This window comes from Rhinolophus sinicus, linkage group LG01 (assembly GCF_036562045.2).
Source record: "Rhinolophus sinicus isolate RSC01 linkage group LG01, ASM3656204v1, whole genome shotgun sequence".
Taxonomy (NCBI): Eukaryota; Metazoa; Chordata; class Mammalia; order Chiroptera; family Rhinolophidae; genus Rhinolophus; species Rhinolophus sinicus.
In genome coordinates this window covers 205987822-206012442 of record NC_133751.1, presented here as the reverse complement: position 1 = coordinate 206012442, position 24621 = coordinate 205987822, and the positions used below count along the sequence as shown (strand labels likewise).

Here is a 24621-nt window from a genome sequence, read left to right as displayed (position 1 = left end):
AGATTTAAAAGATACAGAACGGTAATACCATTCTCCCTATTTTTTGTTGTTGTTGTTTTAGGAAATATATTATTAATTACAAATTATGTTTATGTTAACATATAATGGGTTTATTACTGTAATTTTTAAATGAATAAAAATGAGTATTTTAGAAGTTGCTCAGTTTTACTATCGCATACATTAAATATCAATAGCTGTAACACATGCACAAAAGCTCTCTGGGATACTGAAAACTTGTTAAGAGTGCAAAGGGTTCTTCAGGCCAGAAGTTTGAGAACCACTGTTGTAGTCATTTTAAACATGCCCATCTCCAACTGTTAGGGTCTGTACTTCTGTGGCTGAGTGGAACTAACTTGGTCGTCTTTTCTTTCTGTATGTGAAATAAACGTAACACTTCTGTCAAAGTCAGTTTCTTTTAGAAATATTAACTACATATCCCTTCTGGAATTCTTCAAAATTAAATTTGAAAACCTGCTTTTTAAAATGTAGAAATTATATGGTTACAGCAAAAACAAAAAAAAGTACTGTTTGGAACCCATAAAGTATAGGGTCTTAGAAAACCCTAAATCATGCATGTGGATTTCATGCACTATTACTAAATTTGTAGCTCTAGCAATTCCATCCTTCTGTTTCGTTTCAAAAGCCTGTGTTTATCCTCAGTTTTAAACAGGAAGAAATGATTTGTGCTTGTCTTCATTCTTAAGCACAGAGTATCTCAATAATTTAAAGGGAAAAAAAGAGAGGATGAGACATACGGTCTGTTTTAGAGGGAGGTGTGTCTGTCTCCGAGTAGCAATCACAGAAAGGAACTGCTCCTGAGTGTCACGAGGTCCTTCTGCTCCTCAGGGATTTTGTGTCTGGCCCACAATTGGCAGGGGGCCCCCGTCGTAATCACCATCACTCATTTAAATGAGCAGGAGCGGAGCCAGCTAAGGGGGAATATAACAGAGGACTGCCATCATTTCTATTGCATTTGCCTTTTTCTCCTCCTCAGGAACTTAACGGGCACCTTTCCCGACTACCCTGACGTAGAAGAAGGAGGTTCAGCGATTGTTTTTTCGAACAAGACCCCACAACAGGTACGCATATGCTTGAGAAATAAAAAGTAAATATATCATAATCACATTTCCTTATACTTGAAAGTTAATAAGGTCACAGCGTTATTAGGTTGTGGTTATTGTCCTACAAATGTTTACATGAAAATACTTTGAATGTTCGTCGATGAGTGTTCGTAGAGTTCACTGTACGTTGACACTTATTTCATAATGAATTGACCCTTAACCTTGTAGAGGCTACGACAACACAGGGTGCTCATCTTCTTAGTAAACTCTGAGCAACTTGATTGCAGGAACCCTTTGTGCTCCGGTCCCTGCTTGCCTGCGTCTCAGCCCTTGTCCCCTTCTCTCCATCATCACCACATTAACGCCAGCAGTCCACTCATCTCCGTCCTCACGGTTGGTGCCCTTGAGCGCGACCTGCCCTTCCCTCACTCCAGGGTGCGCCCCACTCTTCTTCCTCTGCTTACTTTCTGCTCGCCCCTCAGGACTCAGCTCTCACCAGATCCACGTTCCATTTGATCATCTCTGTAGATGCTCGTGTGGCAGTTGATGAAATGGACATCAAAAACTCGCTTTAGAAATGCCTTCACTAACCAGAAATAGGAAAACTGTTCTTAACTTCGGAGTGTTTATCATAGAAACCAAGAGTAGGTTTGCACTGTTCTCAGCAGTGAAACATTAGAGGCCTTGCCCTCAAAGGTGAAACTCGAGAAAAGAACACTTGCTATCAGAACAATTGTTAATAATTCTCTGCAAATTCTAACAAATGCAATAAGATTAGAAAAAGAAAAGGAGTTATAAATATTTTTAAAGTGATCATTTTATCAGTTTTCAGATTATTGATTCTCTTTCTATAAAACACAATAGAATTAACAAGGAACTATATTGATATCGTATATAGAATTGTAAAGACGTATATTGACAAAATTATAGTGAAGAATGAAAGAAAACTTGAACAAATAGACTGATGGATTGTTTCCCTGGATAAAAAGACCCAACAAAGCACAAATACATATTAACTTTCCATTATTCTATGTAGTCAGTGCAATTTTAATCAAATCAAAAAAATTTTTTTATTGACAAAATTATTCTCCAGTTTATATGGAAGAATGAATGCATGAAGATATCCAAAAAGTTTCTGAAAAAGAACTATAATCTCGGGGAACTTGCCCTCCTTGATATAAATCAGATTATAAAGGAAAAGTAATTGAGGCATCATGGTGTTGGGGAAAGGATAGAATGATAACAGCAGCAACAGAAACAGCATGTCACATGTTTACATATAGCGTTTACTAGACAAATATTCTGTACCAAGTCCTCTGCAAAGCGCTTTATGCAGATTAACTCATTCAAAACTCCCAACTTCTACAGATCAAGCAATTTGGCCAAATTCAATTCATAAGTTGTGGAGCTGATATTCAAACCCAGTTAATCTGACTTCAGAATAGTGTGCTCAGAAACTGATTCAGGTACAAACTAGAATTCAATAATATAATGATGACATCACAAATAAGTGGGGAAGCATGGATTATTCAATAAATAATATTAGGACAGCTGTCTCACCATTTGACAAAATTAAGTACAGCCTTACCTACCTTATTATACAACACAAATTTTAGATGCATTAAATATTTACATGTAAAATAATAAACCACAAATTGCAAGAAGAAATTGTTTGAATATTTAATAATTGTAGAGAATAATTTTACAAGCATGTCACCCTAGGCAGAAATCAAAAAGAGAATAGGCTGATATATTTAACTACATAAAACGCAAATGGCAAAAAAATATTATAAATTAAATTAAGGTGATATTTGCAACTTCTGTGACAATAGGTACCTTTCACATATAAAAAGTTCTTAGAAAATAAGAAGAATCTGAATATCTCAGGAGAAAAGAAGGCAAAAAATACAAACAGAAATTTAATAGAAGAAATTTTACAACTCATTACCAAAGAAATTTAAATATAAAATAATGTTAGTATGTCTGTTTTCACCTATAGGAGTGGTAAAAATTTTAAATAATGAAAATAACTGGAGTTGGTTTGCATGTGAAATAAACCACTTGCCTACATTGATGATAAATACATAAATTAACATGACATTTTTGAGAGACGTAGGTCAAGTAAATATCAATATTTTTAATATGAATTAAAATTTGACCTATAAATGATAAAGAATTTATACTAAGAAAATAATGAGACAAGTTGCCTTAGATTGAGACGAACAAATTTTTTCCATAAAGGGCCAAATAGTAAATATCTGAGTCTATGGAACATACCTTCTCTGTCACAACTACTCACTTCTGCGATTATAGTGTGAAAGCAGACACCGACAATATGTAAATGAATGGGCACGGCTGTGTTCCAATAAAACTTTGTTTATAAACATAGGCATAGCCCAGGTTTTGCCCATGCAGTGTAACGTGTTGACCCCTGTCATAGACGACTGAAAAAGCTGCCCATGTCTGCACTGTGTATCGCAGACAAAGCAGAAAATGGGCTAACGTTCCTCAGTAGGGAACTAGTTAAGTGACATGAGGCACTATGCAGCAGGAAAAACCATGCTGTCGACAAGGGATTCTCAACTTCAGCACCGCTGACCCCAGTCAGCCTCGCTGTCTCCCTGTGCTCCCCTGTGTGAGCCCTCAGAGTCAATCACACAGGTTTCCTCTTTTCAGCTGGAAATGTCCTTCCCCCTTTTCCCTATCAAAGTCAAGCTCAGCTTCCAAAACCTTCCCTCAACCCTCTGGAGGACTCCTGTTCTTCTCCTCTAAACTCCGCAGGCACTTCATAGCCGCCCTCTTGTCTGGGACTTCACCAAGCCCTGCCTGAGTGCCTGTCATTTTGACTTGGCTTTATTTCACATTTTATGTTTAGGACTTGTCTCTCCAGTTAAATCATCAAGCACAAGTCATGTCTTGAAAGTACACGGCAAGCAGCCAAACATATTTCGTGTTAGTTTAGAAAGGTAACAATTATAAGATTAAGGATGGTGGTGGAATGGCTAAATTATCCATGAGAAACATCTATGATTAGAGTGAACATCTAGTCAAACTAAAAACAAAAGAGAATGCCTGGTTAATAATTAAAATAAAACTAAGTGGCTACAACGCAGCGTGACTTTACAAGGCAGATGGTGGAAGGGTGAGGCCAACACAGTGCACACTCACAGTTCCTCCACACGCTTAGTCTGCAGCCAGAGCAAGCTCGTCCCATCTGTGTCTCTGTTTCCTCTTCTGCAAGTGGAGATCCAAGCAACACCTCCCTGGACTGATGTAATAATTAGAGGAGGTGATGCAGGTACTGAGAACAGAGCTGGGCACGTTGGAATCTCCCAGAAAGTTTTAGCAATTGCAACAAATGTTAGTAGTAGTATGACAGAGATAGAGCAAGCCTAATCATTGCAATGATGTACATAAATAGCCAAATTTGTATTTGTAAAAAAACAAAAATTGTGTAAATGCTTTTTATGAAGTGAACACAATCACATTGATAACGTACCCCCACAAAAGCCGGACTACAAATAGAACCACAGATCAGTCTTCCTGATGAGCTTTAATGCTAAAATCTTAACTGAAGTATTAGCACACTGAAACCAGCAGCAAGCACGTTAAATAAGCAAAAGATCACCATCAAGCACCGGTTATCCCAGAATGCAAGGATGGTTCGAGCTTAGGCTGCATATTAATGCACAGCATCATATAAAGAGATCCAAAAGCAAAATCCATAAGCTCATCACTGTGGATGCTGAAAGGGCGTTTTACAAATTCAACATCATTCTTGATATTAAAAAATAAAACAAAGCAATTGGAATATATGGATATGTCTTTAACATGAAAATATTTCCATCTTAGTTCAAAAGCCAATATCATGCTTAATGAAATTCACTAGAAACGTTTCCACTAATATCAGGAAAAATGCAAAGGTGACCACTGTCACCATTGTCTCGTAGTATCTATTGAACACTATTAGACAAAAGAAAGAATATAAAGATATCAAACTTGGAATGCAGGAGGCAAAATGATCACTTTTTGAAAATATGTTCTATACTTATAAAAGCAAAGAGAATAAACTGAAAAACTACTTTGAACGAATCACGTGGGGGAGTTACAAAAATTACTATACAGAAAGAAATAGCATTTGTAGGTACAAACAGCAGCTAGAGAGAAAATATAATAAAAGGGTCCATTTACAATAGCAACAACAACACAAAGATAAAGCACTCAGGAATAAACTTAATAATAAATGGGTGTTTTATGTGAATAAAAGTGTAAAACATTCTGAGGGATGCAAATGAAGAGATGAAAAAGCATATCATGGGGCCAGCCCAGTGGCTCAGGCGGTTAGAGCTCCATGCTCCTAACGCCAAAGGCTGCCAGTTCGATTCCCACATGGGCCAATGGGCTCTCAACCACAAGGTTGCTGGTTCAATTCCTCGAGTCCCACAAGGGATGGTGGGCAGCACCCCCTACAACTAAGATTGAACATGGCACCTTGGGCTGAGCTGCCACTGAGCTCCCGGATGGCTCAGTTGGTTGGAGTGTGTCCTCTCAACTACAAGGTTGCAGATTCGACTCCCGCAAGGGATGATGGGCTGCACCCCCTGCAACTAGCAGCAGCAACTGGACCTGGAGCTGAGCTGCGCCCTCCACAACTAAGACTGAAAGGACAACAACTTGACTTGGAAAAAGTCCTGGAAGTACACACTGTTCCCCAATAAAAAGTCCTGTTCCCTTTCCCCAATAAAATCTTTTTAAAAAAGATAAAGAAAAAGCATACCATGTCCTTAGATAGGAATACTCAACATCAAAAATACTTCAATTCTCCCAAACATCATCTATAAATGTAATATAAGCCAAATAAAAATACCAATACCATTATATTGGAGCATGGGGGGGGGGGGTGTATGGGGAGAGTGACCAACCTGATTCCAAACTTTAGGTAGAAAATAAATAATCAAGAATAACCAGTAAAATCCTGAAAACAAACAGGGGTACTTGCCCAGTTATTAAAATGTGTTATTAAGAGCCCGTTGGTACAAGCAGATGATTAGAAAGACACATCAATGGAAAAGAATAGAAAAATCAAGAAATATACCCAAAACACACATGGAAATTTAGTATGTAATAAAGGTGCCATCTCACCTTTCTTGTATAAGAGGAAAACAGATTATTTAATATGTGGTATTAGAATAACCAGGTTGTCATCTGAAAATGAAGAAAATTAAATCTCTATCTCTTTATACTTTACCCCAGAATCGTTCCAAATGGATCAAAGATTTAAATGCCAAACAAAACAAAAAAACAAAAGGACTTGAAGAGGCCAAGAAAGAAATATGTCATAATCTCATAGTCAGAAAGACCTTTGTACCTCTGTTGCACAACCCAAGAGTCAGAGAAGAAAAAATGATAAACTACACACAAAAACATTTTTTAACCTACATGGCAAAACCAACCCCAAGAAAAGTCAAAGGACAGATGACACACTGGGAGAATTATTTGTAATAAGTATCACAGATAAGAGACCATTTTTCTAATATATAAAGAGCTCCTGCAGCTCTATAAAAAAAAAAAAAGATCAATAACCCAATATAAAAAATAGCCAAGGGATATGAACAAGTTCTCAGAAAAGAAAACCTAAATGGATTTGAAACATAATAAAAGATGTTCAACATATGAAAAGATGATCAACCTGACACGTATAAGAGAAATGCAAATTAAAACCTCAGTGACAAAATTGATAAATTGAACCTCATCATAATTCAAAAGTTTTGCACTTCAAAAGACACATTAAGAAAATGTAACGACAAGAACAGACTGGGAAAAGGTATTTGAAAACATATACCTGATAAAGGACTTGTATCCAGATGTAAGATCCTTACATCTCAATAATGAGAAGACAATCCAGTCAAAAAATGGTCATAAGACTTGAATAGACAATTCACAAAGAAAGATATATGAATAGCTAATAAATACATGAAAAGATGCTCAAAATCATTAGTCTTTGGGGAAATGAAAATTCAAACCACCAAGAGATACCACTTCATCCCCACTAGGATGGCTGTTATCAAAAAGACAGTTCATAACAAATGTTGAGGACGTAGAAGAAAGGGAGCCCCCTCCGCATTGCTGGTGGGAACGTAAAATGGTGCGGCCGTTTTGGAAAAACAGTCTGTCGGTTTCTTAAAAAATAAGCTTAAATTTACCAAATGACCCAGCAATTCCACACTTAGGACTCTGTCCAAGAGAAATGAAAGCATATGTACACACACACACACACACACACACACAAATGTGTACATGAATATTTATAGCAGCATTACTCATAATAGCCAAAACTTGGAAGCAACCTAAATGTCCGTCACCTAGTGAATGGAGAGGTGAAATGTGGTATATCCACGCAATGGAATACTATTCAGCAATAAATCAAAGAAGAAACGCCTGATACTCACTACAACATAGATGAACGTCAAAAACATCGTGCTAGTAAAAGAAGCCAAACACAAGAGACTACATATAAATCCATTTATATGATATTTGTCCAGAAAAGTAAATCGATAGAGGCAGAAAGAAGATTAGTGCTTTCCGGGGAAAGAAGGGAGGAGAGAGGAAAGGGATCAGCCATGAATGGACATGAAGGCATCTGATCAGGAGGGTGGAAGTGTCCGAACCTGTCTCATGGTGATGGTTGCACAACTTGGTAAGTTTGTTTTAAAAGGTGAATTGTACACTTGGGGTGTATGATAGGTAAAATATGCCAAAATTAAATATATGTTTTAAAAATGAAGCAAGTGGCAGGCCAGATTTGGCCTTCAGGTCCCATAATTTACAAATAAGTAAAAAGATGGCTGACAATAGGCAATATGGTGCACTTCCAACTCTTGGATGTTTTGCTGTAGTTGAAGAGAATAAGCAAAACGAAGGCAGTATTGGCGTCCAAATAAAAAAAAACCGGAACAACTACAGTGACATAGCACTTTTCTCACCCCCACTGAGTCAGCCAGCGCGCATGTGGGCAGACAAGCTGTCACCTGCAGGCTGGCAGAGGTGTAAATTGGCACAGCCCAATGGAAGGTAATTGGACAATATTGTCCAATTGACAATGGACGTGCACTTGATCCAGAATTTCTCTTGTTAGGAATTTATCCAGCTGATGTGCTCACACACCTGCAGAATAATATCTGCCTGCTTTATTCACGGCAGCATTGTTGGTAACAGCAAAAGATTGGAAATAACCTACATTTCCACAGGTAGGAGAATGTTCAAATAAGTTATGCTACATCTATTAAAAACTGGGCAAGAAAGCTCTTTCTGTACCACTAAGAAAGACGGCCAAGGTATATTAATAGTAGAAAAATGCAGACCAAGTAGTGTGTACAATGTGCTAACATTTATAGAAATCAACAAATGTGTGCTTATAGTATGTGTTTGCACATATCTACATGTACGTGTGTGTCCACTTTGGAAGATTTTACTACAGTTGGAAAGCATGAGCAAAATAAAGTCAGCATCGATTTAAAAAATGGACAACTGCAATCACATACCATTTTTCACGGGCGTGGCTGGCAAACATAGCACAGTGACATTAGTGTGTTTTATGTATACGGATGCATGTGTGTGCACATATATTTGCATACGTATAGCTATATAAAATGTCTGAAAATATATCTAAAGTATTTTGGCATTGGCTTTAGAAGGTGGATCTTGTCGGCTGGCTCACAGCATGGGTAGGAAATATTTCACTGATCACTCTTTTCTAATTTTTGAATTGCAGACCGTATATTATCTATTCAAAAATTAAATTAATAAACTAAGGATATAGAGGAAATAGACAATACAATTGGTAAGGTTTGAAAAGATGCACTGAATTGTGTGCTCCACAAATAAAGCTTTCAGCCTTTTTTCAACTGCTGACATTTACATATTCTGTAAATGCTTGACATTTCTGAAAGTTTGCAAGAACCAAAACTGTCCATGCCACATAATTGCTCCAGAACATAACACTCCCAGGCAGCCACAATTTCTTCTATGAGTTGAGATGAGCCCGATCCCCAAGGAAAACGTTGCTATTTTGACAAGGGACTTACTAATCCTGTCCAAAGACGCCCTTTTTATTACCAGAAAATGTGCACAACACATACGTCACCTCTCAGCATCCCAGCGCCCCTCCCGGAGCCTCACCCCACCGTAATGTTCACTAGAGCCCCAGGGGTGGGTGGACCTCTGGATAGTGTAACGTTGGACACATGACTACAGTTTTGTTTGGGCTTTTGAACAGTCCAGATGGTGCCAGAATAGCCTGCTTTGTTCACGATAAAGCTACTTCTTGTATTTTCAAAGGTGTGGGCTAAGCTCCTAGGAACAACGTAGGTGTCGATATCAAAAAACATAATACTAGAAAATTAACTTCAGCATTTTGTAAGCCACAGAAAGACGTAAACAAGTCGACTTGCTGCAAGAGGAGGATTTCCTATGACATATGAGAGGTGAATGATATTACCCCTTTGTAGATCGCATGCTGTGCGCTCCAGAGGTAACCACTGGACTGAATTGAGTGTTTCCCACTCCCTTACATTTCTGTGCACGTTGACTACACATGTCTGTATCCTGAAACTGTAGCGTATTCTCTTTTACTTAACTGTATGCATTTCATCCTGTAGGATGAATTTACACATGTCATTTTGCATCTTGCCTCTTTCCTTCTACGTTACGAAATTCATCCTGGTGAGCACTGTTTGAATCCCAGCCCAGCCACTTACTAGCTGTATGTCTTTGACCAGGTTACTGAATTCTTTTTGCCTCAGTTCCCTCGTCAATAAAATGGGTCAATAACAGCCCCAACCATGTGTGTTTAGCAGTAAATGAGCCCGTCCTTGTGAAGCTCTTAGAACCATGCCTGGCCTATCACCAGTGCTATGGATGGAAGCGTTGACTTGATTTTAGAGCTGAGGAAACTGAGTCTCAGAGCAGTTATGCTGCTTGTCTCAGGCCCATGGCCAGTGATGAGCAGACAGATCCTAAGGATCAAATAGGATATGTGACCCGCCATCGTTACCCTCCCACCTCCCAGAATTCATAGCTCTCTGCCATAGCAAGTGAGAGCTCAACAGAACTCTGTAGTATGTATTGAACTGAATTACACCTTTTTTTTTTTTACAAACCTTTACTTATTCTTTGATGATAGCAATCCTATGCGAAACAGGTACTTTTAACAAATATTTTAAATTTTAGAGGAACAAGTGGGTTTCGATCACTATAGGAAATGTAAACTAAATTACTGTTGAATGAAACCAACTCTGACAAGAGATGCATGATCATTTACAGAAAAGTGACATTATTACAAGACCAGCTACCACAATCACAGTTGAGGTGTCCTCAGCGCAGATTTGGGGAAGAGTTGTGGGCAGGCCTGGCACTTCCGGTGATGGCTGAAGTGTTGAGGAAGCCTCGAGCCCCCCTAGTATACGTGGAAACCTGGGTTGTTGGAGCAGCCCTGCCTTAGGGAGGAACTGGGCTCTGAAATGCCCACCCTCCCTCTCCATCAGCCCTCAGAGACCCACTGCTGCCTCCCACTGATGAATCTACCCAAAGGCAGAGGGCAGGTGGGGGCTCTGGTGATATCCCCCGGAGGTGTCAGCCTGTGGGGCCCACAGCGGGCCAGAGAAGGGAGACTGACCAGCACAAATACTTCCTTCCAGACCGGAAAAACAGTCCTTATCTTGCTAGGGCTCTATAAAAACGCTATCATTGTTTTGTTTTTTTGCCAGGTTATTGATGATATTATGGCAAACCAAGAAGAGGAGGAAAAAAATAAAAAGAAGAAGAAGGAAAAGAAAGCCAAAAAAGAAAAAAGAAAGAAACAAACAAAGGAAAAAAATAAGGTGAGGAATTTGGAACTTTAGATATTTGAGTTTTTTTTGCTCTTTTGCTTTGAATCACTGGGATAATCTCAACTCTGTTGAGATGGCGGTCATTCATTTCCTAGGAAACCATGCTGCCTACCAGTTGTTTTCCAATTTTTTTTTTTATGTTGATGGACAATAGGTTGCCATCTTTTCTATGATTTATAAATACCTATTTGGATAAGGTGTGGTTTCAACAATTCATATACTTTACACATTTATTCACATATGTGATGGCTTTGAATTTTCATTCCTCTAAATAAATGGTCCCGCTGATCTTTCCTCAAGGGTAGAGATGAGGAAAAATGCTTGGCAAATCAAATGACCACTGCAAAGTGAAATAATTGTTATCTTTTTTAACCAAAGGGAGGTCATTCAAATTTACCACTTGACACTGATATCTTGAATATATTTTCATGGAATTGTTTGTTTCTCACTATCCAAAGGAAAAGTTCAAACAGTGTCACTTTGGCTTGTGCAGTGGGGTTGGAGATGGGGTTGGAGGTGGCAGTGGGGTGGGCGGGGTCGGCACTGGTATCTTAGGACCTTCGCCTTGGAGCATGGAGAGGTGCACTCTGGGTGGGTCTTCAGTCAGCAAACTCCTTCTATGGGAAGTGGAGCATGGGCTGGAAACTCGCATCTTCTAGAACGTGAACATTTTTAGAGCAGCATTTTTGCAGATTCTACTTCACAGCGGGCCAAACCCCAATGTGAATCAGCCCAGGACACTGGACCCTTAAAGGTTATGGTCCCTGTGTGACTGCCCAGGGGCAGAGACCCGACCCCAGCTCAGGTGGGAACGGACATGCTGCTGGTGTTCCAGGAGGTGGGTTCTGGCGGGCACACAGACTCAGGGACTTCTCTGTGGGGGAAGCCACTCAGTGTACCACGTCACAGAGAGAGAAATGGGCCAGGCTGTGTAATCACAGAGGGCCAGTGATGGGAACGAGGAGTCGGAAGCTGTGAGCAAGGGGAAAAGGAGGATGGTGAACACAAGATGGCAATGCCCAAAGTCCGTGTAAATGCAAGGTACAGGCGACGGTGAGAAAAGCCAACATTTTGTTTCAAATTCCTTGTCATGACTGCAGCCGACCTCCGGCAGGCGAATGCTGCGTTTACAGGACTGCTCTCCTGCACTGGCACCAGCAGAAATCTTGCACCTGCCCCATTCGTCTCTGTTCATCTCTTTAAGCATGGTCCACTGTCCTTCACAGCAGGAGCAAAACAAGAGACCCCCTACGGCTCGTTTTGGGCACAACCCACTCCTTTCTAGTGGATGCGGAAGTGGGCCCCTCAGACGCCCCCTTCAGGACTGAGGCACTCAGTCCCCGACTACCCAGAATTCCTCCTTTCCTCTCACGTTTAAGTCCCTCCCAGGAATTGTTCTGTGCACAGGAGCTGCTCCGTGAGACGCTACACCCCCCAGCCCCCAGCCCCCAGCCCAGGGCCACAGCATCCAAGGACCGTCATGTTAGGATACAAAGGCCCAGCCCCTCGCCTCACTGGGACAACTCTGAAGGGTTCTTCCAGCTCCTGGGCTCCCTATGGCATCAGCTGATGGCTCCCTTGCAATCACAAGGGAGTCAGCTTCTCCCTCTGCCCAGTGCTGCTTCTGTCCCCCCTCCCTATGGCTGGTGTTCCCAGTAAACCACATGCATGGCCTGTAGCTGAGTGTCTCCAGGGTGCCCAGCCCATGAGAACACCTATTGCCCCACAAATCTGCCTGTACCCCAGAAGTTCTAAATTGTTCCCTCCACCCCCATAAAAACAAAACAACAGCTCATTTGATACAGTTAATTTTTATAATCCTGTCACTTGGCAAGATAATTTCAAAGCAGAGTAAGGACAATCAGAAGAATTTCAGTTTTGTTCAAGCATCTCTTCCTCTAAAGGTGCCTGAAGCAGTTTCACACTTGTGAATTAAAAATTCACTGTTAGTGAAGCTTGTTCCATGACAATCAGAAATTATCAACCACACAATCTGGTCTTTGTTTAGTGAAAAAGCTTTTTATTAACTAACTATTAAAGAGTCACTTAATGCTGGACAAAAAAGCAAAGATTGAGTTCATCAGCATTTATGAAGGAGGTACAAGTGATGGGGAAATTCTGCAGAATTACGTAGAATTGAGTTTGTTCATGAAAACTACAGGTCTGCAACGTGACAGTGTGATTATTAAAACAACAAATGGTAACCTCTAATAAAAATTGGTGTCTTTAAATTACGTAGGTACGCTGATTAGAGATCAGGTTATCTTTCCGTTGACTTTCAAAAGTCATATTCTAGAATGAACACTGAAGAATATGGAAACATTCCTGAGGCCACCTATTCAAATCCTGGAGTGAGAATTAGTATTTTGACCTGTAGAAAAAGACATCTGTTATTCATCCTGGTTAAAGTATAAGGCAGGGGAGGGAGAGAGAGAAAAGTCATTTGGTTTAACCTGCGTACGTACTGACTCTCCTTGCGCCCTGTTTCACAATAGCAGAGCCACGTCATGATTCTCTGGGCGTTCTTATAACACTTAGGTATTCAGCAGGTGTCAGCCCATTTACATGTATAGTCAGAAAACTTAAGAAAGATCTCATATTTAGGGGGGAAAAACTGATAGGATTATCTAAATATTTCCACTAACCTCTATAAATGGAAAATAGACTCTTCAAAATATCGCACAGGTGTAAGACCGAAAGCTTTGTAAGTTCTTGAGATGTTACAAATGAGCATAACTGGCCAGGACGTGGCTGTTGCGAGGGGCTGGGAGGGTGAGTGGGTCAGACACGGGGGACGAGGGATTTCAGGCAGGATTCCCGACAGTGTCTGAGCTAAAGAACCAGGGGACAGCTTCAGAGCACGATGGCATGAGGCCAGGGACGTTGTGTGGTGTAAGGGGCCTGCAAAGTTTGGATCAGGTGATGGATGGGGCTGCGGGTGGGCGGAGCCTTCCGCCTTCAGAGAGAAGAGAGTCGTCTCTGGGGAATGACTTGAGCAAATCTGAGTTCAGTCCAAGATCTGTGTTGTGTGGACGGGTTTGGCAGTGCACTGTGGGTGAGGAAGTCACCCAGACAGGGAGGCCAGTTAGATCCAGCAGGACGCAGCAGTGAGACCAGCACTCAGGACAAGACGAGGTCCTACCCAAGGACAAGTGTGGGCCAGGGTCTGAGCCTCCCCAGAGCTTGCATCCAGCTTCCTTAGGAGATTGCATCTAATATCAAACATTCACAAGGCTGAGAGAGAAGCGAGTGAGTTCTTTACCTTGTTTTTTCCTGCGAAAGTGAAGGAGGAATAAGCGTACGTCCCTCTGGTGGTAGAAAGAGCTGGGATCCTAGTCAGCAGTACAGTAACCTGCTACCTGCCTGCCCTCAGGCCCCAGCTCACAAAGACCCACGGTCACCCTTTCCCTTCCACCTCAGCCCCTCCTGGGGCCGCCTCCACCTGTACAAAAGTGTCCGAGAGTGACCTGCCCAAAACCCTCTCCTCTCGACCCCAGAGCAGCGGGGAGAGGTCCCCTGGCACTCCATTAGTGAAAAGTCTAAGGATTCATGAACACCCCTGTGGTGTTTTGAGCTGTTTGAACCTGGAGACAATGGGAAGGCAGTTTGGGGTGTGAGCTTGTAGGTTTCAATGTGCCTGCTTGGATTTTGATCGTGGGGATAGAGGCGTGAGAAAAAACTAGGGCTGTCATGATGGATCTCTGTAACGTACACAAGAACACTTTAAAATAAAATAACTGTGGCTAGTCATCTTGCATTCATTTGATCAGGGAACTTTACAAACAATGTAACATTTAAAATATGAAGGGTTTCAATTTCTTATCTGGACTGATCTGGGGACCCACTGTACTCAGATGCTGACGAACAAAAGAAAACTGATCAGTCCAGGAATTTTAATCTTGGTTTTGGGGCTAGTGGAAGGGAAAACGTCAGAGCACCATGAACACCTTCAAAGATGAGCTTCTAAAACTTAGTTTTTCATCCATCAGCGAGAAAGTAAACTTCTGTCTAAACTTTGCACCTTATACAAAAACTAACTCAAAATGGATCGTGGATTTAAAGGGAAAACTATTTAAACCTCTAGAGAAAAACACAGGGGGAAAAGTCTTCAGGGTCTAGGAACAGGCAAAGAGTTCTTAGAATTGACACCGAAAGCACAATCCACAAAAGAAAAGTTTAATAAATTGGTCTTCTTCAAAATAAAAAACTTTTGCTCTGTAAACACCCTGTGAAAAGGATGAAAAGACGAGCTATAGACTGGGACAAAATATTTGCAAACTATCTATCTGACAAAAGACTTGCATCTAGAATATATAAAGAACTCTCAAAATTCAACAGTAAAAGCAAGAAAATTAGTCTTTCTTTCGCATCTCAGTTTTAAATCCATCCCCAACAGTATTAAGGAGTACCGATGAGGAGATTCTCTGCCAAGAGTACTTTAATAGATGATAATGCTAGTGCTGGACAATGCCTTTTTCTGCAAACCAATAGCAATGCCTGCAAATGTGCTTTCAATATCAACGTAATTTCATTGGCCTCACAGTTGGCTGTGTGTACCTCACATTAGCTTTAGAAATACAGAAAAAGCACTATGCAATCTATTCTTACAACTCTTGTTTTCCTTTGGTATTTTTCAAGCCATGTATGACACCATTTGGAACTATTTTAAATGGTTTTGACGTGTCGTCATCATGTGGATAGTGCAGAGCTGTCTCTAAATGTACTCCAGCCATCAAATGACTGAGTGCTCAATTCTTCTGGAAAGACCCTGGTTCCTACATATACAGCACGATTAGCTTTCAAAGCTGTAGTTTGTCTGCCAGTGTCCCTTGGCTGTTTCTGTGACCACAGCGCCTCTTCTCCAACCCCCTTGGCCCAAGGAGTTGCTTCATATTAAGCTGTTGCGCCAGCCACATTCTTCCCTTCTTTTAGGGTATTTCAAACCAAAGTTAGCACTGCTTCACAAAGATGGGGAAGTGAGTGTCGTGTGTCTGCAGAGCTTGTTGTCAGGCGTATGATTCATCACAGGATGTACGTGTTGAGTTTCGATGTCCACTGAAGTGCAATGAGAGAGGACAGAGTGGTGGAGCCATTGGCCCAGGGAACAAGAGCCCTGTGGGTAGACTCCCTGAACTTGCACGGAAACTTTGTGTGAAAGTGCATTCCTCTGGGAAGAATGTGTGTGTTTCCTTCATGTTTTCAAGGATTCTTCTCCCTGAAAAGCTCAAAAACCACTGCACATGGGAAGAACACATTCGATTGTGTAGGAGGAGGTTTCATTAGATAAAGGTGGTGATGATGCAGTTGATTTTCTTCCTTCAGTTTTTAAAATTTTTATGGCATTGTTGTGATGGTGTCCTTTGTGCATTAAAGCAGCGTTTTTGCAAAACATGTGACATGGTTATACCATTAGCCAGCAGGAAAAGCCACGGGTGGGCTTGGCAGAGCTGCTGGTGAGCCAGCCCCCATCTTTCTGGGCATCCTGGCTGGCGTCTGCACAGAGCAGATCTTAAGTGATATTTATAACATTTGAATGAATGGAAGGGCTGGACGACCTGGGCTCCTGTTCCACCCTGAGACTCATTGGACTCACTGGGTGGCGACGTGGGCTCACTTAGGTCACCTGAAGGTAAGATGGACAGGAGCACTTGGAGGGCTCACGGCCAAGAAACATGGCAGGTGTGAGCTGAGCCTGGAGAGTTCTCAGGACCCAGGTCCACTAGGACCAGCTCCTCTGTCCATCTCCTTCTCAAAGAAGTCTGTATGGAGGCTGGGACCCCCCTCCCCTTGTCCCCTCACTCCCAGCTGGCCAGTTCCTCTGTGTTTCCCGTCCCTGTGTGACTGCTGAGTGCGGCTGGCCAGCCCAGCTCCTGGGGGTCAGGCTGTTCCCAGACGGGAGCTGCCCTCTGAACACTCTCAGCCACTTGGCTGAGCAGGCAATAGTGGGGGCAGTGATGGAGAAGTTTCCATCAGAAAGGGACGTGGTCAAGACAGACGCCATGATGGAATGCAGTGTAGTCGTGTGACCCTCACAGCAAAAGTCCACGGCAGCGGGAGTGACTTTGGATTTGAGATGGTGGATTGAAACCTCCTCGTGGCATTTTCCTTCCCAAGTAATTGCAAAATTAACAATACTAAGTGTTTAAGACAGCCACCAAAGAAAGGGATTTGTCTAATAAACTTTAAGGGCTATTGACCAAAGAAAGACCTATTGTTTAGAAAGAAAGCAAAAAATCTGCATCGTGCTTTCTCCTCCAGTTAAAAGCTGTCTCCCATAACTGCCAACTACGTCAGTACAACGGGGAAAGCTGCACCCTATTACTCCATGGGAGTGTCTGACATTTGCTCTCATTCTGTACTACCAGGCCTTGCAATGTTTTGTTCCCCTTGAGAACTTACTGTTTATTACAGAAGTAAAGTTGTAAAAACAGACCTATAAATCTCCTTTTTACTTACATGGCTTAAGCACCTAGTTAGGGACCAGGCAGTGAGCTGGTTTAGTATAGGGTACGAAAGATCAGCGAGGTGGAACCCTTCCCCACGGGGTCCCACGGACCAAGGGAGCAGTTAAGCCATGCACACAAGTAGCCAACAATCTGTACAGACGAACAGAGGCCAGGAAGTGTAAGTAAGTCCTACCGAGCAAGGGGAAAGTCTCTTTTACTGAAAGAATCCAGGAGGGCTTCACAAAGGAGGGGACAATTGCCTCAGACCTAAGCGGAGTTTTCTGCAAAAGAAGATGGGAACAGAATTCTGGTCAGAGAGGAGGCAGTCACCCCACTGCCCCCCAGCCCTTTCCCACACTCCAGCCAGAGTGGTGTCCCCTCAGCAGATCCATTCATGCCGGGCCCCTGCTCGGAACCCTGTGGTAGCTGCCTTGCTGGCAAACCACGTTCAAGCTCTGAGGAATGCAGCTCATGGGCCTTCCAAGACCCATCCCCCACCCCCGACCCCAGTGTCTTGTCTGTCTGCTCACCCTGCTGGCACCCTCTGCTGCACTGAACTTTCAGTTATCCACCCAACACGGCCTTCCCAGCTGAGACTTCATGCAGATGTTCCCTCTGCTGAAAATACCCCCTCCCTACGGTCCCCTCCCCTGGACACCTCTCCTCCCCCTGCCCGTCCCCAGGAAGCCCCACTTATACGGGCTCCAAGAGGACATCGGACAATCGAGTATCCAAAACAAAAAGGGCAACAAGGGTTAGTAACACATTGACTAAAAACACGTCAAAGACCCATGAGTCCTTAGTGATACCTGGAGCGAGGGAGAGAAAAGACGTGTCTTTGAGACGACTGGTTGGTTACATTTCCACTCTCCATGAATTATCTCTTTCCGCCAAGGATGCTTTATCCAGTGCTGGTCTTTTTCTTGCTGCTCACACAGGTTTTTCTCAAATGGCTGGGCCTCCCCATAGCCAAAAATAAGCAGGAGCCAGCCCTGGGCACTGGGAGGGAAGGGGCTTCTTCACAGTGAGCTCTGGTCTCTCGTGGGTCCTGGAAGGCAGGGTGGGTGCCCTGCAGGCTTTGAGACCCCTGGTGTTTCTGGGTTCAAGTTCTCCCCCAGGATTTGCAGTGCAGGTGGCTTCCACGAGGCTGCAGCGTTGGCTGCTTTGTGAGCTGTGGCTCCAGGCAGGCCTTCCCTGAAGTGAGGCGTCTCCTCCAGCTCCCTGACTTCCTCCGTGAACTCTCAGTTCACACTTCTTCCCTCCCGCCTGTATCGTGGGGCGACCTCCTGAGCCTGCAGGCAGGGCTAAGTCTCCAGAACCATCCCCACCCTGGATGGTGGACACAGGCCCGGGAGGGCAGGCGAGGGGCTGGACCTTCACTCCGTGAACTAGGAAAGGCTGTGTGTGCCTCCCCCAGCGACAGCCATTGCGATGGATGCACCTTTCACTGGATGGTCTCGGCAGATACAATGTGCCTGCGATTAACCAAAGCATTCCTTTACTTTAACAGGAAGAAGACAAGGGGTGGAAAATGTCACCAAGTGTTTTCCTTCATACGATGGAGGAAGGAAATAACGTATACAAAGGTCAGTTTAGGAAAATATGTGCGACAGCGGACGTGTCACTTTGTCCAGCCAGCGTGACCTCTGGCCCTAGCACCCAGCCTCAGCTGGGAAGAATTAAGTTCCCCGGCCTGAGAGGCTGCATGCATGCCACTCACAGCCACGCGATCAACTGTCCGTCTCATTGCACAATTCCTCTGGGTGCCTTAACAGCATGTAATTGGTAAAAAAGCAAGATGCAGGTAGAAAGAGAGCATAATCTAAACCTCCATCCCGATTCTGAACCCCTAGTACCTCAGCGGACCGCTCTCATGCTGGGAATGACGGGAAAGCTATGTCCAGGGTTGTTTAAAGTAAGAAAACCAATACTGCATGTAGCACAGAATGTTCTAATCCCGCTGCACTAAGACATGTGCCCGAATGCTGACGCTGGAGTTCTTTGTCCGTTCAGCATAATTAGCGTAGACACAATCTGGCTAGAACTGCAAGCCCATGAATTGCCCTTTGAGATATTTCCATGACAATTTACTGGGACAATTATCCAATTCCTTCGGGTCCACTCCACCCTCAGGATAAATCCCAACATCGAATGACCTGCCCCCGTGACCCTGGTCATTAGTGCTATTTGGGAATTCCTGAGAAGCGCGGTCAGGACGGGAAGTAGAGTCCGTGTGTGCCTCCTTCCTGGTTCTAGTCAGCTCTGCTATGCTACTTGTGTCGTGCGCCACCTAAACTCCACGTACCTCTGGTGGCCAGGGCCCCACTCTGCATGGGATGCTGACCTGAGGCAGAAGTGCGGAGGGAACGAGGACTTCCAGGATGTGGCCCCTGCCCAAGGAGGTGGAAGGGGCACATTTTACCAGGCTGCAGCTGATAGGTGTCGAGGGTCCTGGCAGCGGCTAATTTACTGAAGTATCTGCAGGCCGCTCTTCTCCGTGACGCATCTCTTAACCTGTGCCACGCTACGCAGTGCATGCTGGTTACCGAGCTCCATACTCCGTGGAAAGGAGCAGGTGCTACTAGGTGCCTGAGACATGTGACGCTTTGTCTTTTCCACGCCCCTCTCGGTCTTCACAACAGCCAGGTCCAGTGAGCGTCACTGTCCCCCTACCAACAGCGACTGACATTCCAGTCCGACAGTGTATCCACCGTGCAACCAACTTGGTGGAGAAATCACTATCAAAAATGCCCATTCACTCACATATTCATTCAACAACCATTGTCTGTCTCCAGTGTGCCAGGTGCGATGCCAGCCTGGGGGTACAAGGTGGCACACACCATCAACACACTTGTGCTATACCTGGTGTGGTGGCAGTGAATGTGGTGGGGACAGTGGCATACGTTGGGTGGCTTGTGTAAGTTAGGCTGGCAGCAGCAACAGCCTGTGGTCCCAGCTAGGAGTTGCAGTGATGCACCGGCGGGGTCACAGGCCTGGCGGTGGGGGCAGCCGGCACTCAGGTGTGTGTCCGCAACCATAGCTTGGTTGTTAAGATAGTGCTTTGTACAACATTATCCCTTGGTCTGAGGACAGCCCTCATTTGGTTCATTTTCTACACCTTCCAGTGCATCACATAATTGACCAGTTCACTTTCTTCTGAAGACCTCGCTCTTGGTGCCGTCAGCTGTCATCCTTGGAGCTCCCTTTGCCTTTCCTGACTGTCACGCCCTCGTTTTGGTGGAGCCCGTCCTCCAGGATGTCCTGAGAAGGGGCTACCACAGGGGAGCCTTAGGTGCCACATACACCTAGATATTGTGCTCCACCACTCACACGCAGGTGACAAGTTCCCCCAGGGCTTGGAAGGCCTGGCTCCCTTCTCCTCTGATGGAACTATGGAGAAAGGAAGGAAGGTGGGAGAGAGCAAAATCCTCACCTACTGTAATGGGCAGCCAGGAGCTCGTGTCTAAAACTGGTAAATGAACAAGTAACAATGTAAGCATGTTACTTAGACACGAGAAGAGCAAAGAAACAGCTCAAAGCTCGTGCTCGTGGGTAGCTGGGTTACGTCACTCCCGTAGCTGGGTTACGTCACTCCCGCTCTCGTGGGCTCTGCTGGCTTCCTCCCATGAGTGAATCACTCCCACCTCGGGCCTTCGTACTTTCCATTCCTCTTGCCTGGAATGCTTGTCCCTGCATGCCTTCCCTGAGACACACGTGGGATAAGAGTCTCCCCGCCTGACCCTGTGTCCCACTCCTGACCCCGTTTGCTTACCTCCATCTGGCTTCCGTGTGTGTTCACTCTGTTCCTGCAGCAGACGCCAGGTCCACGAGGGCAGGCCTGCTATCTATCGGCCCCCTCTGACAGCAGTGCCCAGCCTGTAATCGGGCTCAAAAAAGTCATGAATTTAATAACTTATGAATAAAGTGTCATAAGTTAGATAATGCATGAGTAAATCACATTGATACATCTGTCTGGATTTGTTCAGTGCATTTTCTTAATGAATGAATGAATGAATGAGTAAATGAATGAATGAGCAAGCGTGAGAATGAATGTCATTGCTCAGTTTCCTGGAAGGCAGACAGATAATTTTGCATTGTAATCTTTTAATACTCTCTGACTTGAGTACAACGTGCATGCATTATTTTGATAAATGCAAAAATTAATTTTGGGGAAATCTAATGTTCCCACGGGAAGCCAAGTCTTACAACCACTGACCCCCCCCCAGGAAAGCCCTGGAGACTATTACCCTTTTGTGTAATATCTGTTTCTATTAAGGCTAAAACCCCACGCAGTGGTCCCCCGGAAACAGGAACAGGGACGAGTCATTTCCTTACTTCAAGGTTGTGCTGTTTCGTGCGTTACCGGCCAGGTCTTTGGTGACTTGAAGGAATTGGATGTCTTGTCTCAGAACTCTTTTCTTAAAAATCAGAGGTTTTCCTTTTCAAGTGAAACATTAGCATTTTAATCACTGAGATGAAGCCCCCTCCCTGTCACCCCTCCAATGTGTGAAAGTGTGGTGGCCTGCTTTTCACAATCCGGATAAAGGCTTATTCTCTGCTGTAGGGGAGAGTGGGGCAGGGGTTGCCCTTTGAGGGCCATGAATAGCTTCCTGCATTTATAAATGTCCATGGAATTCCTGAAGGGATTGAGAAGTGCCCTGTGCAAAAGTGTCATGTGAAAAGCAAAGTCTCAGAGGGAAACAGAGTCCGTGTGAACGACCCAGGGCTGCGGTCGGCTCTGCTCTGCTTGTGAAATACACTTGCAGCGCCAGGGGGGAAAGGTTTCGAGGTGCTTCATACCTCAGTCCCAGGCTTTTCTGTCACTACTCACATCATGGCTTCCCTCTGTTGAGTCGTCCGGGTTCCTTTCACTATTAACTGCACAGCGTCCGATTGGGGTAAATCTATCTAGGGGGGAAATGAAATAACTTCAATTAGTTTTGCTTTAAAATACCTTCATGACACCCGTGAATTTTGCTGTTGGAGAAGATTTAGTCATCATACAAGGAGGAAAGGTGTTAGAAAAGAGTCGTTATTAGTAAATAGTACATTTTCATTTGTTATTGTTATTAGTTAATAGTATATTTACTATTAATAAATAGTAGACATGTAACTCTTTTATGGTATTTTTAGGGGGAAAGCTTACAATTTTATACACATAAAAAGAAGCATTACATTATTCCTACATTTCAAAGCTTTCCCCAGTTTAAACTTATATACATTTCAGCAAATGTACTGAAACAGCACAAACTAGCTGTCTTTGGCGTGCACACACCTTCCACGTAACCACAAATTCACTTTCTGGGGGGTTCAGGGCAAAGAATAAACTCAAATATTTATGACTTAAGGCAGTTTTCACACCGATGGGGTAATAATAGACACAATTTATGCAACGCATGTTTTTCATGCCCCGACTCTGACAAACAGGAAAGACCTGTCTGGCTGGCACTTACTCATGGGAATGGTTACTTAAAATAATAAAAATTTAGCCCCGGCTTTCCAGCTGTTTCTTGTGTGCCCACTCCTGCCACATGTGGCCCCCCATCAGCCTCTTTGGGGTCTCCTCTGCCTTGGCCTTCATACCTCAGTCCCAGGCTGGTCACCTGCCCTGTCTGGGCGATGATGCCCCTTGAACTTCTTTCTATCTTCCTGGCACAGACCACGGTCAGCCAGCAACTGGCATAGTCCTGCCTGGGCCACACTGCCCTCGGTGTGCTGGTGGGAGGCCAGTGAGCCTGAGAGCCCTTGCTGGACCTCAAGTCCAGACAGGCCGTGCCCCGGCTAGCCCTTCTGCTGGGCCAACAGTCCCACAGGAAGCGCGATGGGCCCGCCTGACCTGAGTGTAGCAAACAGCTTCCAGAAATCTCCATGCCAGCCAGCAGGAGCCGTGTCAGGGCCTTCAGCCCATGGCTTGCAGGCGCAACCCACACTTTTGGGAAACTGGAGCTGAGTCCCCAGACCCACCTTCCTGCACTTGTCCTGTGCTGTGGGGTCCCGACTCTCCTCACTCTAAGAGGACACTCTCACTGGCCCTCAGGCCTCCATCTGCTACTTGGCTGACTTGTATCTGCCCTTTGGGCACAGTTGTTTCTAGAGCAGTCAATGTCCTGCGTGGTTCCTCTTCCCTCGGGAGGTAGATTCTTGATACTAGCGGAGGCCCCACCTGATCCCAAACCATGGATCTGGCGCCAGGCTCCACTGCCTGGGCAGAGAGGAGTCAGACAGCCAGGGCCCTGCAGACGGTTGTGCCACCCATTTGCCGGTTGGGCACAGCCTCCTTGCCATTTTGCTCTGTGTCTCCAGGAGCTGCAGCTTCTCCTGGATCGCACCCTGCCTTGTCCCTGGTCCTCCCATGCCTGTCCCCTTCTGCCACCCTCAGTCCTCTGTCATCCGTGTAGCTCCCATCTCCTTTCTCATTTGTTTGCCTGCATGACTCTCCAGGTACCTTCTCTACCCTCGGTCCTCATGGTTGAGACACTGTAGCACCCAGACGTGGTTTCTGCCTGCGACTGTCTCCTCCTCTCTGTGTTGAGTTTAAGCTCCAGCCCTTCCCTTCTGAATCGGCTGTGTCAGGGCCATACTCCCAGCCAGTCTCAGGACCCTCATGCTGTGCTCGTGGGGGAGACCATGTTGAGAATCCTCCGGCCCATTCCTCACACCACCCCAGGCCACCCAGGCCACACAACCCCCGTCCTCCCAAGTCGCAGCCGTTGTCAGACGGAGATGGGACAGCCTCTGCCTGGGCCCCATGGCTCTCAGTTGCCCTCCCAGGTGGTGGGAGTCACTGCCTTAGAATGGGTTCTCAGTCAAGCGGCCACACGGGGCAGTGGTTGCCAGGTTTGGTTCCCACAAATGTCCATCACATTCTGAGCACAGATTCCAGGAGATTTCCTTTCCCAAACCTGCGATCTTGTGTCTCGTGGGAGATCCCCCCAAGTCCCACTACCGTGATCCTGTTGGTCTGTACCTCAGCACACATCCCGAGAAATGAACCTTCTCGGGATGTGTGCACCTTCTGAGAGATGAACTGTATTTCCATTTATTCCTGCGATACAGAATTCTCCTTATTTTCTCCAGGGTCACATTTCTCTCACCATCCTCCTAACTGCTGGGGTGAGGCAAAAAGGAAGTGTAAGATATGCATGACTTCTCAAACATCCACAAAGTAACGCAATAATACAGCTGCTGGATTACAGGGAGGTAATGGGTACTCGTGTGTTCACTGCT

At 44.4% G+C, this 24621-nt stretch overlaps 1 protein-coding gene across 2 annotated transcripts in view; it reads left to right on the top strand.

The window, feature by feature from the left end:
- DRC11 (dynein regulatory complex subunit 11) overlaps positions 1 to 24621 on the top strand; it is a 136597-nt gene that overhangs the window by 57304 nt on the left and 54672 nt on the right. For both annotated transcript variants that reach the window (XM_074315581.1, XM_019740868.2), the window contains 3 exons: positions 995 to 1079; positions 10826 to 10939; positions 18905 to 18980. In XM_074315581.1, the coding sequence (XP_074171682.1) occupies positions 995 to 1079; positions 10826 to 10939; positions 18905 to 18980 (275 nt within the window). The remainder of the gene's footprint in view (positions 1 to 994; positions 1080 to 10825; positions 10940 to 18904; positions 18981 to 24621) is intronic.